This window comes from Amaranthus tricolor, chromosome 2 (assembly GCF_026212465.1).
Source record: "Amaranthus tricolor cultivar Red isolate AtriRed21 chromosome 2, ASM2621246v1, whole genome shotgun sequence".
NCBI classification, from domain to species: domain Eukaryota; kingdom Viridiplantae; phylum Streptophyta; class Magnoliopsida; order Caryophyllales; family Amaranthaceae; genus Amaranthus; species Amaranthus tricolor.
The window spans coordinates 1,439,014-1,456,672 of NC_080048.1; the positions used below are offsets into that span (position 1 = coordinate 1,439,014).

At 34.7% G+C, this 17,659-nt stretch overlaps 2 protein-coding genes across 3 annotated transcripts; both read left to right on the top strand.

The window, feature by feature from the left end:
• The first annotated feature begins 1,952 nt into the window (after positions 1 to 1,952).
• LOC130803237 (uncharacterized) lies at positions 1,953 to 2,979 on the top strand. Its single transcript, XM_057667417.1, has 4 exons — positions 1,953 to 2,099; positions 2,228 to 2,246; positions 2,333 to 2,502; positions 2,908 to 2,979. The coding sequence occupies exons 1-4, from the start codon at positions 1,953 to 1,955 to the stop codon at positions 2,977 to 2,979; spliced, it is 408 nt and encodes a 135-aa protein (XP_057523400.1).
• Positions 2,980 to 4,251: 1,272 nt separating this feature from the next.
• LOC130807006 (disease resistance protein RGA2-like) lies at positions 4,252 to 12,575 on the top strand. 2 transcript variants are annotated; one of them, XR_009040431.1, is made up of 4 exons: positions 4,252 to 7,746; positions 8,876 to 8,921; positions 9,055 to 9,149; positions 12,176 to 12,575. XR_009040431.1 is itself a non-coding variant. In XM_057672286.1 (3 exons), exons 1-3 carry the CDS (start codon positions 4,352 to 4,354, stop codon positions 9,067 to 9,069), a joined length of 3,456 nt encoding a protein of 1,151 aa, XP_057528269.1. In that variant the 5' UTR covers positions 4,252 to 4,351; the 3' UTR covers positions 9,070 to 9,292. The 2 variants fall into 2 exon arrangements, 1 of the variants encoding a protein (XP_057528269.1); XM_057672286.1 differs by lacking the exon at positions 12,176 to 12,575 and having other exon boundaries at positions 9,055 to 9,292.
• Positions 12,576 to 17,659: the final 5,084 nt, after the last annotated feature.

A 17,659-nucleotide genomic window follows, 5' to 3' on the forward strand; every position in this document is an offset into this window, starting at 1 on the left:
ACTTCAGCCAATGGGCTAATGTTAATGTAGTTGAAGGTCAATTAAGAGTCTAAGATTAGATAGGTCGAACTAGGATTACCATCTTAATCGTATTAGACGATTTTAACGACGTTGCCCTTTGACATAGAAAATATTTGGTGAAAAGAAAAGCTTGAGGCTTTAAAACCAAATCGACCAAATTTTGAGGCTGTAATTGGCTAAAGATTCAAACCAAATGACAAAAGGTTGATACATGAAATTGTACATTGAGATTTGAGACAAATGTATTTTCTTATACAATTAAACACAAACAAGATCATACTTTATCATATTTTTTCTTATACATAAAAAATAAGAAGTAAAACAAATATTAATCGATAAATTGTAGCAACTAATTTAGACATTTGATACTTAATTATTGCTTTGAATTTTTGTGGACAATGTTGATCTCTTCTCATTATCTCAGCACTCATCACAAAAACAAACAATGGCCCATCAAATAGTTGATGTACATGTTTCCTGGTTCCTTATTTATAATTCATTCACTACACTAGTGAGTAAGCCAAACTTTCTTCTTACCTTCTTCATTCCTTGCATTTTCAAGTTTTATTATATTTCGCCAAAAATTTCAAGGGCTGATCTCGGTATTTCGATAGCTGCAAAACTGCACCATATTTGACATGGTACAGGTTTCTTACGCATTAGGAAGTAGAGGAAGAAGCAAATAACAAATGCTGCAACAACTACAGAACAGAACAACAGATAACAGAAACAGAGCAAACAGACAGCCCTTGAAAACCTTCGACCAGGTGACCTTGCAAGGACTGTCCAGAGCTAACCCTTGTATCTTGTAAGACATGGAAGATAGAAATGGAATCTCACTACATGGGCCTTTCTATCAAGACCCTAAAATCCTCCTAAAAATTACGAGAAGACACCAAGAAAAGAGGTTGAAGGTCACACAGTTTCCAGATGAACTGTCAGAATTCTTCACCTGAAGCAGCTGACCAGCCCTCCTTTTATGAGTTTTCCAGAGCTGATACTCGTATCCTAGGAAGACTAAAGGGTAGAAATAGAATCTTCATACAAGCATATCTCCATCAAGACTCTAAGTGTCCACTACCAAGCATGGGAAGTCATTCAGAAAGTGAGCCCAAGGTCATCCAGTCGCCAGTTTTAGTCTGAAGGCATTGTAGTGTATTTTAGTTGTCTGTTATGTTTTTAAGTGTGCACATGTTTTGCACGTGGTTGTTTTTAGCCGTTATGTTAGTTGAGATCTCTATATAAGGAGAGTCTCACTCGTTTATATTCATTGAACATTGATTAATCAGATTTCATTTTTCATTTCATGTGCATAGCTGAGATTCTCGCCTTCATTCATACTTGTGTGTTTGTGTGTATTCATTCAATCAACCGGAACAAAGAGAGCGTGGAACGCTCCTGAATACTAGATTGTGGAACAATCTAGTGTGCAACCTTTCTGCCTAGTGAGTGAAACTCAAGGGGAAGGGCGTGGGAACATCCTGAGTGGTGAGAAAAGCCGGAAGAGGGAGACCCACAGGTTGGCCTGAGAACCAAGAATGGTTTCTTGGGTGATTTTGGTGATCGTGAGTGTGTTGAAGAGTCAAGCAATCTGTCTCCAAGTGAAGGGGCTGATTGTATGCAAGGTTGTGAATCTGAAGGACACAATCTTGGTGCAAAAACTCATTGAAGTAATCAGGTCTGAGATCATCAAAGAGATTTGTGACTTGTGGGGCTACAAATCTCATCTTGAAGAGCTCAGAAAAACTATTTTCACCATCAAGAATGTGTTACTTGATGCAGATGCCAAGAGAGAGCTAACAATTGAACAGCAAGGCTATATTAGGGAGTTGAAAGCTGCTGTGTATGATTCTGATGATTTGTTCGATCAGTTCCTCACTCTTGCTGAGCTTAACCAGATTGATGGCAATAAAGTTGATAGTAGCTGCACAATGGAATTGGTTACAAAACAATTTGAAGAGCAATTGAAAGGAAAAAAGTATATACTTGTTCTTGATGATCTGTGGAATGAGGATAGAAAGAAGTGGGTTGATTTGGAAAGATTTCTCAAATGGGGGCATGTGGGCAGTAGGATTTTGGTAACTACACGTTCAAATATTACAACATCCGTTATTGGGGATAAGCATGCCCTTGATTGACATTAGCAATTGGGTGTGTCTTAGAGTGCTATATTTACAAAGTTGTAATGAAAAAGAAATATGGATAGATAAGCTACTGCTTTCAAGGTACCTTGACTTATCTTGTAATAAGGATCTACTAGTATTACCAAATTCGATCACAAAACTACATAATTTACAAACATTACTTTTAGGTGGTTGTTCTAACTTGAGGGGGTTTCCTAAAGAATTCTGTAAATTAGTAAAGCTTAGACACTTGAACTTAAATGGTTGTAATGCTTTGACTCATATGCCTTTAGCAATGGATAAGCTCACAAATCTTAGACTACTCCCTGTGAAATGTCAACTGACAGGCAAAGTGATGGTGAGTTAAAATCTCTGAGAATTCTCACCAAGATAAAAGGTGATATTGAGATTCTCATTTGTTCGATCTGAAATCTCTGAGTAAACATGTTAATTTTTATTTTTAACATGAAATTGAATTAACCATTTTGATTCGTTTTTTAATGTTCTTATTTTTCATGTCTATTTGGAAAAAAATATTCATAAAAAAATGGCTTAATTTGTCCGAAAATAACTGTATTTATGGTAAAGTAGGCAACATGGCCTCGCGAGCACCAAGAAGATTCAAGTGTCTCATAGTGCATAACTATATGTTTTTTTCCCCTTTGTTTGATTTATCATTTTGTGTTTCATGTCCATGCTGTTTATCATCTCCTTTATGAGTATGTGTTATCGTCTTTCTTTTTTCCTCAAATCCTAATTATAGGTTTTTTATAAGCAAGATAACCCAAACACATTATATGTACGTAGAGTCTTCCAAACCCTTCCTAGAAAGTGAGGGTTGACTCTATTTTGATACTTATTTTGGGTATCACTACATATTAGTCCCAACTCCCAACTAGGTTTGTTCACTTTTTAATGATAAATTTCTTGTAATTAATGTAGTTTAAATAATGTGCTCATTTCTTGTAATTAATATAGTTTAAATAATGTACTCATTGCTTGTAATTTGTAAAGATGTCACCTTTTTTATAAGAATTCTATGAATTTCTTTACCGAACCAAATGATCAGTTATACTCTTGTTGTCAGATAAAAATGACTAAATGAAAATGTTTTATAGTGTAAATTTTTATAATTTATATTATGTCATTCTCTTGATGATGAAAGTTTGACATTAAAAAATTTCTTTACAATTTTTCATTCTCAACTAATACCACGTGGTTAAGTGGTAATACATTTGATTGAATTTAGTGAAGACAATGAGATTATTGAAGGAGTACAACAATGGCAGATTGGCCATTAAACTTTTAAAGAGATATTTTTATTAAAATTACACATATTTTCCGTTTCTATTTTTAGCATTTAGTATTAATTACCAATGAGATCATAAGAGGAATGAGATAAGTGAGACTTTGGAAACATTTGGAGGCAGTATACGTTGTCAACAAAATTATTTAACAATATGCTAGATTAAGTAGTATGTTGAAAATAATTAGCTTATTAATGTCAATAATCTATTTAAAAAAATCTCTTTTACCAAATATTGAACCAAACTTATTCACTCGATTAGCCAATTTTTTTCAAATAAGTTTTATTTATTTATTTATTTATACTTTAATTTATATCATTGTACTTTTGAAATTTAAGTTGTTGTAACATTAATGCCTAAAAAAAAGTTAGATTATGCGTTAAATTGTGAAATTTCATTTTTCTTTCCTTAAAATACACTAACCTTTTTTTCTAAAAATTTCACAAAACAACATTGTATTTTTGGAATTTAAGTTGTCATAACATTAATATCCAAAAAAATATTAAATTGTACATTAAGTAGTGAAATTTCAAAAGTACAAATAACATTTATGAATTTTTTTTAAAATTTATTACAATTAATCTTTTACAAAAATTTGTTGGTACTACGTAAAACATTTTTAATTTTTTAAGTATATGCATGACGGATGAGGCTAAGTAATTAAGTACGTGTATATCCTCATGAAGCATTTGTAATGCATTGAGAACTGAAAAGTAGTCGCGAAGTCACGATCAGCGTATGAAATACGGAACCCACTGATTTTGTGGATGAATAATTGAAGTAATTTCGTAGTTGGTTCCAGCTCTTTACTAATAGTAATATATATACTTCCACACTTATCTATTTCTTCTTACCCTAATTCCTTGTGTAGTATTTTAATTCCGATAATTTCAAATTTTAATGGCTGATCTGGGAATTTCCATTGCTGAGAAACTCATTGAAGTGATTGGGACAGAGATCATCAAAGAGATTTGTAATTTATGGGGATACAAAGCTCAACTTGAAGATCTTAGCAACACTGTTACCACCATCAAGAATGTGCTCCTTGATGCTGAGGCCAAGCGTGAACTCACTCATAAGCAGCAAGGGTACATAAAGGAGCTGAAGAATGTTGTGTATGATGCTGATGATTTGTTCGATCAGTTCCTCACCCTGGCTGAGCTTGACCAGATTGATGGCAAGGCAATCACTTGCAAGGTACGTATACGTCGTTTCTTTTGTTCTAATACAAAGAAATTGGGGCAGGCTTATGAAATGTCTAGGAAGGTTAAGGACATTAAGAAGAAATTAGATGCAATTACTGATAAGCATACTAAGTTTGGGCTTAGTGTTGATAATCATACTAAATTTGGGCTTAGTGTAGACTACAAACCCATTTGTATGAGAAGGGAGGAAACATGTTCTTATGTTGTTTCTAAGGATATTATTGGGAGGGATAAGGATAAGGAGGAAATTATAAATAGGTTGCTAGCAGTTCCAAATGGTGATGACAATATTAGTTTCTTGAGTATTGTGGGATTGGGAGGATCAGGAAAAACTGCTCTTGCACAGTATGTGTTTAATGATGAGAGGATTATTAAAGAGTTTCCAGATAAGAAGTATAGGTTATGGGTATGTGTAGCTGATCAAGATGGAGAACACTTTGATAAGAAATTAATCCTTTGTAAGATCATAGAATTGATTTCTATGCAGAAATTTGATAGTACATCTTCGATGGAAATGGTGCAAAGGAAATATAGCGAGACATTAGGAGGGCATAAATTTTTCCTGGTTCTTGATGATTTGTGGAATGAAGAACGTTTAAAGTGGATGGATTTGGAAAAATTCTTAATGGTTGGTAAAGGGGGAAGCAGGATTTTGGTGACTACACGTTCGAAAATCACAACAAGTCTGATAAGGGATAACCATGCCTATGAGTTGAAAGGTTTGTCTGAAGATGATTCATGGAGATTGTTTGAAATGTCAGCATTCATCAATGGAAGAGAACAAGAAAGGCATTCGGAATTAGTTGAGATTGGGAGGAAGATAGTTAGGAAATGTTGTGGCATTCCTCTTCCTATAAAGGTGCTAGGAAGTCTTTTACATGGTCAGGAAATAAATAAGTGGAAGTCATGTGAAGTGAATGGATTGACTAAAATAGGTACAGGGGATGGAAGTATTTTATCCATACTAAAACTTAGTTATCTTAATCTTAAACCCTCCTTGAAAACTTGTTTTAGTTATTGTGGATTGTTTCCCAAGGATTATAGATTTGAAAAGGATGAGTTGATTTCTCTTTGGATAGCACAAGGTTACATCATTCCATCAGCTGAAGATGAGAGTGATGAAAGTATAGAAGATGCTGCGGAGGAACATTTCTTAATATTGCTACGGAGATGTTTCTTTCAGGATGTGATCAGGAATGAATACGGTAGGGTGGTGTCAGTTAAAATACATGATTTGATGCACGATGTTGCTCAAGAAGTGGGAAAACGTCAGGTTGATAAAATCCTCCATGTTCGTTATGTTAGTGATGAATATCAATATGAACGCTCTTTGAGTAGGACTAATATTCGTTCATTTGTATGTTGGGATTACACAAAACGTCAGGTTCATATGCATAGTTATTGGACGTGCCTTAGAGTGTTAGTCTTAACTGGTTCTAGAATTGAACAGTTGGATGAGACAATAGCTAAGGAATTGTTGCTGTTAAGGTATCTTGACCTATCTGATACGCGTGTGAAAGTACTCCCTGATTCGATCACGAAACTCCATAATTTGCAAACATTAGTTTTAAAAGGTTGCTTATTGCAAGAGTTTCCTAAAGAGTTTTGCAAATTAGTAAAACTTAGGCACTTGGACTTAAGAGATTGTGAAGCTTTGACTCATATGCCTTTAGGCATGGACAGGTTGATGGATCTAAGGGTACTTCCAAAATTTGTGGTGGGATACAATTCTTTAGCTGCCAATCAAAGTGATTGCGAGTTAAAATCTCTGAAAGTTCTCACTAAGATAAAAGGTGACATTGAGATCCTGATTTCTAAAAACTTCGATAATGTGGAGAAGGTGATTGACATTGGAGAAGGTCATTTGAGTAAAATGGAGCATCTCAATGGGATTACATTTAGATTTTACTCATTTGGTAGCTACAGTAGACATGAAATTTTATTGGGAAACATGGAGCCTCATGCGAATCTCAAGAGCTTTGAGTTGGATAGATACTTAGGCAGGACAATACCAAGGTGGGGAAGGGCATACAATAATTGGGCTATCTATCTTCCAAATCTTGTTCGCATCCAGCTCTTGAATTGCTATCAATTGATAGAGATTCCAATTCTTAGTAAACTACGTCATCTGAGATCATTAAAACTTCATCGTTTAAGACACTTGGAGTATATAGAGAACCGAGTAAACAATAATAGTAGGAGATGGAGTGATGCAGAAGCAACAATCTTCTTTCCATCTCTTGAATGTCTTGAGATTGAGTTGCTTTATATGTTGAAAGGATGGTGGAAGGGAGAGGAGTTGGTGGTAGATGGTGATAATCTCTGGAGGACAGAATTTCAATTTCTCCATCTCTCTAAATTAAGAATCAGTGGGTGCCCAAATCTAACAACATTTCCACCCTGCCCAAAGTTGGAAACTTTAGATGTGTGTGGAAGCAGTAAAAGGTTGCAAATATTAGTACAAACAACTGGCGATGAGGTGGTCAAATTGAGAAACTTCGATGCAGATAACGTGGGTTATCTAAAGACATTGCCCGTAAATTGTATAAGGAGCCTAGATATAGAGGGAGATGAGGAGGTGGAAAGATTATATGAATTTGCGGATGATGTTTTTAAGACCCACGCATCTTCTTTGAAAGAATTGTGTTTTTCGGATTGCCAGACTCTATCAAGAGCTTTTGGAATAAAAGGGTTGGAGCATCTCACTGCTTTAACTTCGCTGACATTGTGGAATATCGAACAATTGGGTGTTGAAGACGACCATGATGTGCCTTGGAAGTCCTTATGTCACTTCCTCTCTCGGTTGTGTGTGATAGAAATGGAAAATATGAAAGCCTTGCCAGAATGGATAACCACTTTATCATCTCTTCAAAGCCTCATCATTAAGAATTGTCCTTCCCTCAAGTCACTCCCTGAAGAAATACACAATCTCACTTCCCTTCAAAGCCTCACCATTGATAATTGTAATTCCCTCAAATCACTCCCGAAACAAATGCGGAATCTCAGTTCCCTTCAAACCCTTAAAATTGGGAATTGTCACGACTTGATAGAAAGATGCAAAGAACCCAGCGGAGTCGAGTTTCCTAACAGGTTAGTGATTGCAGAAAGATGCACTTAGTTCCATCTTATAGTTGTTGAGTTATAAAGTATATAATATATCGTGAGGCCTCAACTATGCTTTTAGTTGAGTTGGTTTCTTGACATAGTATCAGAGCAATATGACATGAGGTCACGAGTTCGAATCTCTATTACCCCTCAATTAAAGTGGAATATCAAGTGCCAGATAGAAGGAGAGTATGTGTCGAATTTATAGAAATTGAAATTACAACGAATTTAATTAATTTAAAATAAATAAATAACCTTAAACCGAATATACTATAAGACAATACTGTCTACGGAACACTAGCTGTTTTCTTAAAAAGCGTTATCCCGCGTATTTGATGCTTAGGCTTAAAATCTAAAATACACTTTGAGAGGAATAATATTGCAATAACTTAATATAATTAAGATTAAGAAATTGCACTTATTAAGTTGGTAGAATTAACTATCCATGATTTCATAATTAATCAATTTTCTATTTTTTAGAAAATAAAATAAGAAATTAATTTTAGGTTAATTATATTAACTGTCACTTTATAATTAAATAAAGTAATTAAATTTCGGCCATCAAAAATAGACCCAGCCGTGAAAATCAGCCCAAAAAATAAAACAAAGCTATGAAAAAGTCAATCTACCGGCCGCAACATGGGCCTGGAACCTCCGAAAAACTAGCCCCAAAATCAGAAAACTTTTTCCCACTTTCCAAGACGAAAAAATTTGGCCCAAATTTTCCAACTTTGATTTTTTCCAACTTTAAATTAAGCTTTATTTGTTACAGTATTTCTACACAGGTTTTTAGCCTCTTATCTTTAATTATAAAATTACTATTTTATAATTTCTTCAGCCTTATTATTTTATAAAATTACTATTAGCCAATAATTCTCATGGATTAAACTTTAGTATAATTAGAATTTATAATTATACTTAAACTTTTATACCTCAGTATACATCGTGTACTTAAGACTTTTATACATTTTATACTCTAAATCATCTAATAGTATCTATCATATCATGAGTTCACCATCAATTTAAACTTTTAGTTGACAATTATTTTATCATTTCATTTCAATTGCCCACAGGCTAGTACGTTCTGAATATGAATGTTTTTGCCTTATCTCAGGTCACTTGATAAGTGGGGGTTTTATAACCTTGAGTCGTTCATTCAGGTGAGATTATATCTTTTTTAAAAAAATCCATGCAATACTTAGTGTTGTAGCCACTCACAAAATCAAGAAATTTTGTTTAGTTTTAATGGACGCTTGAATCCTATTAGTTACTCATTATTTTCTTTTATGACAGAGGCTTAATTCATAAACCATTTCAACTGAAACATGAGGTTGCTCCAGCATGCATGAGAGCTTGCTAAGACATTGATCAATTATTTGGTTCTTCGGGTAATTTCTTTTGAAACAAATTTTATTTATATGACCATGTATGTTTTATACTCCTATTTTGTTTGGATCTTGTATATATTAGAAATCTTGTATATATTTTATTCCCATTGTAAGGATGACAATCGACTCCTTGCCTTGCTGAACCAAATGGACAGAACGTGAATATTGGTTTGTAACACTTAAGTCGCTCGGAACATGATAACTGTTGGATAAGTTAGAGTATAAAAAGTATAAAAGTCTTAAAGTATACTATGTACACGTATATTAAGGTATAAAAGGTTAAGTATAATTATAAGTTTTAATTATACTAAAGTTTGATTCCATGAAAAATAATGGTAAGTACTATGAAAATAATAAGACTAAAAATACTATGAAAATAGTGGGACAAAAAGATATAATATTAATGTCCAAAAAGATTAAAAAAGAATTGTAATAGGCAAGTATCCATCAAAAGCTTATATCATGGTTTGGTAAAAAATGTGAGATTCCATAACACCAAAATTGGTGGCACGCTATTTCCAAATCCTATTTTCTTGGGCTATAAGGCTATTTTTATGGGTTTATTTAATTAAAGCTATTTTTAAGGTTATTTTTTTTGGCTATTTTATGGCTTTATTTAATTAAAGTGACGGTTATATCTTTTATATTAACTAAAAAGATATCCTTCCTAATTTATTTGCTATTTAACTAAATGGGAAGTGGGTGATCATGGAATTAAGGGAGTGTTTGGTACGAGGGATTTGAAGGTGGGAATGGGATTAAAAATTCCAAAAGGTAAGTATCTTATGTTAGGTTCATGGGAATGGGATTAAATTTAAGATTGGCAATGACATTAAATTTTGGTTAATTCCCAACAATCTATTATGTGGGGGTTGGTAATAGATGGGTGGGAATTGAGGGAAGAATATTAAAAGACATTTATACCCTTGTAATTGTAAAATCTTACAAATTAAGTATTAGATATTATAATTCTCAAATTTATTTTTAAAAAGCATGAATTTGATAATTTTTTATTTTATTCTCAATTTCATTCCTACTTAGTACTTATCTAACAAGGATATTACAATTCTCGAATTATTCCCATTAACATACCAAACAAGAGATTGGACTATATTTTAACAATTCCAACTATAAATTTTCAATCCCAATTTTATCTTTTTATCTTCAAATTTTCATTCCCACTTTTCGAACATTTCTTAAGGGTAGTTATAACTACCACTATATAAGGACTTAGTTTTTATTAGGTTGTTCATATTTTATAGGTGCAATTTCTTATATTACTCTTAAGTAATTGATATATTTTTGTCTCTTCTTCCCTAAGCTATTATTCTCTACAGGGTTTTAATTGTGAAGGAAATTAGCTACTTCATTTTATACTAATTTTAAGTTTGCTCAAAATAATCTCTATTAAAGATTAATTATATAATGCTTATAATTAGTTGCAAACCGTTGTATCTTAAAAGTGTATTCCAAGTTTTAAGTCTAAGCATCAAGTAAGTGGAATAATGCTTTTAGAATACTAGATAGTACTTTGGTTTGATATCAAGTTTCCGTAGACAGTATTGTCTTAAAGTATCTTCGGTTTTAAGGTTGTTTATTTATTTTAAATTTTTTTATTCGTTGTAATTATAATCTTAAAACTTTGTATTAGGTTGCAAAAAACTTGTAATCTCAATTCAGTGCTTGCAATCTCTTTAAATTTTATACACTTATCGTAGTTTGAATCCTAATCTTGGTTCCCAAGGTCATTTCATTCGATGATTGCAAGGGTTGAATATTGTACTAGATTGATTCTCCCTCGACTAATCCCAAGTGGGACATATTCTATACATTATTTCCTTCATCCCACTTATTTTGCATAAATTGTCATTTTGATCTCTCTTGCGCATTTTGCGTTATTTCTATTTTTGGACGATGACCCACCTTTTTCGTTTAATCTCATTCATACATTTCTCCTCTTTTAATATCATCCACACAATTCATTTTCTTTCTTTATTTATTACTAATATTCATTTTTTTTTAAATAACACTTTGTTTCTCTTTACTCCAAAATAAGTGAGAACGGAGGAAGTGTAAGTTTAGTGGGTATCTTATAATTCAAAGGGTTATAGAAGACAAATCGCAAACAATTTCCAATTTATTTATTGCATCGAATGATGAGCCTTGGAAATCCTTTGATCATAGCCTTTGCGAATTGTCTTTTACATACATTCGAAAACTAACAAGTCTACCTAAGGGGATTCATCATTTGACTTCCCTCAAACGATTGAGTGTTCATGCATGTGAGAACATTAGAGTCATACCAGAATGGATAAGCTGCTTATCATCTCTTCATACCCTCACCATATGGGATTGTCCTGCAATCAAATCACTCCCACAAGAAATGCGGAATCTTAATTTATTTAGGATATGTGCACTCCGCGGTATACATTAGATATTTGGTGACGATTACATTATCACACTTTCAGCAGTTTCATTATCTTTGGTGACGGTTTGGTATATTTGGTGACGGTTACATTATCACACTTTCAGCAGTTTCATTATCTTTGGTGACGGTTTTTTACTAATTCTACGGTTACCATCTTGTATTATATAAATATTGGTTGGAGTTAATGAAAGAACAACACAAATTATTCCCGTATCATAGTTTTCTCATGGTATCGGAGCCACGCTAAACCCTCATTTTTTTTTTGACAAACATGATGGGTAATTCAAAAATTTCAGAAAATCGTTTGAGTGGTAAGTTTGATTCCACCTCTTGGATCATTGACACCGGCGCTACACATCATGTTACAGGAGATATTTCTTGGTTGTTCGACACTGAGAGTTTTAATTGTCCTGTTGGATTGCCCAATGGTGACACTGTTGATGCTTCTTTAATTGGCTCTGTTCGCTTGTCGGATAAACTCACTCTCACAGGCGTTTTATTTGTTCCTAATTTGCGTTGCAATTTGCTTTCTATTTCACAGCTTAATGACAATCTTAATTGTACTGTTCAATTTACTCAACACATTTGTGTCATACAGGACCCAACGAAGGAGCTGATTGGGACGGGAACTAGGAGAGACGGATTATACTATTTTAGCAATACAGAATTGGTTCCTCAAGTGGGTGCGATTGAAGCTTCGTCCCTGGATTTATGGCATCGTCGTTTGGGTCATCCTTCCGAGAAAGTAGTAAAGTTGCTTCCTCAACTTCGTAATAATAGAGATGTTTTAGATAAGGGGTGTGAAGTATGTATGCGTGCTAAACACTCTAGAGTTCGTTTTCCTTTGAGTACTAATAGAGCTTCTAGAATTTTTGAAAAAGTGCATTGTGATTTGTGGGGGCCGTATAGACATGTTTCTTCTTGTAAGGCTCGTTATTTTCTGACAATTGTTGATGATTATTCTAGAGCAGTTTGGATTTATTTACTTCTTGATAAAATGGAGGTCTTTAAAATGTTTATGATGTTTGTTGCAATGGCTGATCGTCAGTTTAATCAAAAAATTAAAATCGTGCAAAGTGATAATGGTAATGAATTTAATTGTTTGTTTGAGTTTTTCAATGCAACTGGAATAATTTTTCAACATTCTTGTGTGGGTACACCTCAACAAAATGGGAGAGTGGAACGTAAACACAAACATATATTATCTATTGCCCGAGCTTTGAGATTTCAGGCCAAATTACCTATTTACTTTTGGGGGGAGTGTGTCCTTGCCGCTGCTCATTTGATTAATCGCACACCAACTCCACTTTTACACAACAAAACACCATTTGAAATCCTCTTTAACAAACCCCCCTCCTTTGATGCCATTCGTACTTTTGGGTGCTTGTGTTTTGCGCATAATCAGCAAACTCATGGCGATAAATTTGCTAGCCGTAGTAGAAAGTGTGTATTTGTGGGTTATCCTTACGGTATGAAAGGTTGGAGAGTGTATGATCTTGATTCAAAGGTGTTTTTTGTTTCCCGAGATGTGAAGTTTGTTGAGGATGTGTTCCCTTTTGGATCCCCGGAAGATATCCATATTCCTTCTAATACTTTTGATGGACCTATTCCTGTTCATGATGATTTTTTAGAGTTTGAGACTTTAGAAAATTTAGATGCGGACAGTCTGCAGCCAGCTATTTCTCCTTTGCAGTAGCCACATTCGCAGCAGCCAGCTCCATACGCTACAGATTCCCCGAGCGTAGGTAATGGACTACTGCAGGAGCGCGCGTCTTCCTCTCCTTCAGCTGCTGATCAGCAGCCACAGCAGCCAGACAACACTGCTTCATTGTCCCCTGAGCCTACCATTAACTTTTCTTCTCCGGAGCCTTTGGGTCGTGGTTTTCGGGATAAGTATCCCTCGGTTTTGCTCCATGATTTTGTTGATCCTTCTGGGAAACCATTTGTTACTCATTCTGTCATTGCTCATAATCCGTCTTTTTCAAACTCTCTGTCTAATCATGCTTCTTCAGGTAATCCTTATCCTCTGGCACATTACATACATTGTCATAAGTATTCTGTAAATTATAGGAAGTTTATTGCAGCCCTTGTGATTGACAAGGAACCAAAATCTTTTAAAGAGGCTATGAAATCCTTGGATTGGCAAAAATCTATGCAGAATGAAATACAGGCTTTGGAGGACAATGGAACTTGGACTTTGGAACATCTACCCGCGGGTAAGCGTGCGCTTGGTAGCCAGTGGGTCTACAAAACCAAGTTCAAGTCTAATGGCGAAGTTGAACGTTTGAAGTCTCGTTTGGTTGTTTTGGGCAATCATCAGCAGGTCGGAATTGACTATCATGAGACTTTTGCTCCCGTTGCTAAGATGACTACAGTTCGCGCTTTCCTTGCTATTGCGGCTTCTAAGAATTGGGAACTTCATCAAATGGATGTTCACAATGCTTTTCTTCATGGTGATCTTGACGAGGAGATTTACATGAAACTCCCTCCTGGTTTTGAGAGTTCTGATCCGTCCTTGGTGTGTCGTCTTCGCAAGTCTTTGTATGGTTTGAAACAAGCCCCTCGTTGTTGGTTTGCTAAGTTGGTCTCTGCTTTGAAAGGGTATGGTTTCTTACAATCTTACTCTGATTACTCTCTTTTCACTTATACTAAAGGCACAGTTCAAATAAATGTCTTAATATATGTTGATGATCTCATTATTTCTGGTAATAATTCCGCTGCCACTGGTGTTTTCAAAGCATATCTTAGTGACTGTTTTAAAATGAAAGATATGGGTTGTTTGAAATATTTTCTGGGTATTGAAGTTGCTAGAAGTTCACAGGGTTTGTTTCTTTGTCAACGTAAGTATACGTTGGATATTATTTCTGAGGCCGGTTTACTTGGGGCGAAACCTTGTGGCTTTCCTATGGAACAAAACCACAGACTTGGTCTAACTACAGGAGATCGCCTTTCCGATCCTGCGCCTTACAGACGGCTTGTGGGTCGTCTGATTTATCTTACAGTAACTCGCCCAGATTTAGCATACTCGGTGCATATTTTGTCTCAGTTTATGCAGGAGCCTCGCATTGATCATTGGGAGGCTGCCATGCGTGTAGTTCGGTATTTGAAAGGTACTCCTGGACAAGGTATTTTGTTGAGTGCAGACAGTGAGCTTTCTTTACAGGGGTGGTGTGACTCTGACTGGGCGGCTTGCCCTCTCACTCGTCGGTCTTTGACAGGTTGGTTTGTGTTTCTTGGGCATTCTCCAATTTCTTGGAAGACCAAGAAACAGCATACGGTTTCTAGATCATCTGCTGAAGCAGAGTACAGGGCTATGGCCGCCATTACTTGTGAGTTGAAATGGTTGAAAGGTTTGTTGTTGAGCTTGGAAGTTCATCATCCCAAAGCTATTCCCCTTTTTTGTGACAGTGAGTCTGCTTTGCATATTGCCAAAAACCCGGTTTTCCATGAGCGTACGAAGCACATTGAGGTTGATTGTCATTTTGTGCGGGATGCTATTTCCGAGGGTTTGATTACAACATCTCATGTTTCTACTTCTTCTCAATTGGCGGACATTTTCACTAAGGCTCTCGGAAAGTTCCAATTTGAGTTACTTATGTCCAAGTTGGGCATTTTTGAACCCCATGCTCCAACTTGAGGGGGGGTATTGAGGATATGTGCACTCCGCGGTATACATCAGATATTTGGTGACGGTTTGGTATATTTGGTGACGGTTCCATTATCACACTTTCAGCAGTTTTATTATCTTTGGTGATGGTTTGGTGACGGTTTTTTACTAATTCTACGGTTACCATCTTGTATTATATAAATATTGGTTGGAGTTAATGAAAGAGCAACACAAATTATTCCCGTATCATAGTTTTCTCATAATTCCCTTCAAAATATCGAGATGTCCAGAAGAGCTAATAGAAAAATGCAAAGAACTCGACGGAGATGAGTTTGCTAATATTCAACATATTCCTAACAGGTTAGTAAATGCAAAAAGATGCGTATATAACATATTATAGGGTCTCAACTAAAAGCTTAAGTTTTTTGTTGAGTAGGTTTTTTTGACATGGTATTAGAGCATGCGTGACAAGAGATCACAAATACGAATCTCAACCACCTCTCAGTGAAAGTGGAATATTTAGCGCCAAGTATGAGGAAGGTTTGTGTTACATTTAGACTTTTAACCCGCTTTCATGTAAAGAGGCGTGTTAGAATATTTAACAAATTCTAAGGCTTCAACCATCGTCTTAAATTTTTGGACATGGTTCCTAAATAATCCCATTAATTTGTCATTTTATTTTAATTTCGTAAATGATAAGATTTTTAATAATTCTTCATTTTGATTTTAGTTAAAGTTAAATTTTGAAGATATAAAGTTTTGAATAGTTAGTATTTAATAAGGTGACAACTCTGTCTTTTAAATATATCCTTTATGTTTATAGTGAAATCGATGATGTAACATAAAGCATGAATATAATTTATATTCATGCTTTGTGTTGCTCACATTGTTAATCATCGATTACTAAAAAACAAATTAGAAACCAATGAATCTAAGTAGTCAATTACAAATAATATTAATTTGTTATATTTTATTGGTTAATTTGGGTTAACTAAAGTATTATCTTGTTTGATTAAAAAATAATATTCTTTTAATGATATATTTAAAAATAAAATATGCAGTTCGTATTTAATTTTTTACTCGAGGTCTATAAAATATCCAAAATAACTTTAATTTTGTCCATATGTGGTTTTATGTTTAGTGATTTTAAATTTTGTAAAGTGCATTCTAATCTTATAAAAATTCCTATCTCCGCATTTGTGTTGTTTAATTTATTAGGATGACTAGTGTCAATTACTGAAGGTATGTCAAGTCAAATTTGTTAAGTTAGTCAAGATTAATTCTATTTTAGTTAGATTATTAGATTTGATCATATATAATTTTTTTTTGTGTTAAATACTCAATTATTTGCTGCATTTGTGTTGTTTAAAGTTTTGCGGGTATCCGACTATTTTAGAAAAGAACAATTCATGTTTAAATTTATATATCCGATAATTAGGAGATTATTCAGAATTCAGAAATTTAAAAAGTTTTTGTTGGTTTACAATTTAAATAGTTTGAAAACTTATTTTGTTGTGCGACAGCGGAAGCAAATTCGTTAAACAATAATGAAATAATAAGAAAATTCAATGCAAAATAAGAAATTAACACGAGAGATTTAACGTGGTTCACTATTGATGTGATAGCTACATCCACCGGCACCAAGATCAAATAATTTCACTATGATCGCAAAGAATTACAAGATGAATCTCAATCACACTCACAAATTAATAGCTCTCTTGTGATCTCTCTCAATTTTGTGACTCATCATGTATTAACCTTAAAATGGGAGTTTATATACTAATGCCCAATAAGGAAGTTATTACATAATAAACACAAAGTAACCGTCCCAAAAGACACCTCCCGTGAAAAGAAACCGCCATTTCGCGAGCTGGGTACAACTACGCAAGCCGCGAAATGGAGACAGAACGCACTCCGCGCCCCGCGGACCTTCTTTTTGACCCATACTTATCTTCTTCAATGGTGCTTGCTAGTTTGAGTCACTATTAACAACAATCTCCACCTTGATGAAAACTCGTATTCAACAAACGATCTCATCAACACAAAGTGAACATATCTCAAGCCAAAACCCGATGTAAAGCTCATGCATAAGCCGTACATCCCGATAAGTCTTCAACCAAGACTCATCCCGACAAGTCTCCAACCAAGACCTATCACATACTTGTCACCAAGTATAACAACTCATAATGCTCCACTTGCATCACAAGCCCCGGGCAAGCTCCACCTTAAGACCAACATGCCTGCAACAGGAGCTCCCCAACACCGCCCCTAAGGGCCTACTACATCACATAGTAATCAATATTTAGCAAGTCTAAGCAATGTTTAAACTTACTAAATGGAACAGACTTAGTAAAGAAATCAACTGGGTTGTCAGCGGTCCCGATCTTCTTTACCTTTACCCTCTTGTCAGTACGCAAGAAATGATATCTGACATCAATGTGCTTAGTCCGATCATGGTGTACTTGGTCTTTAGCT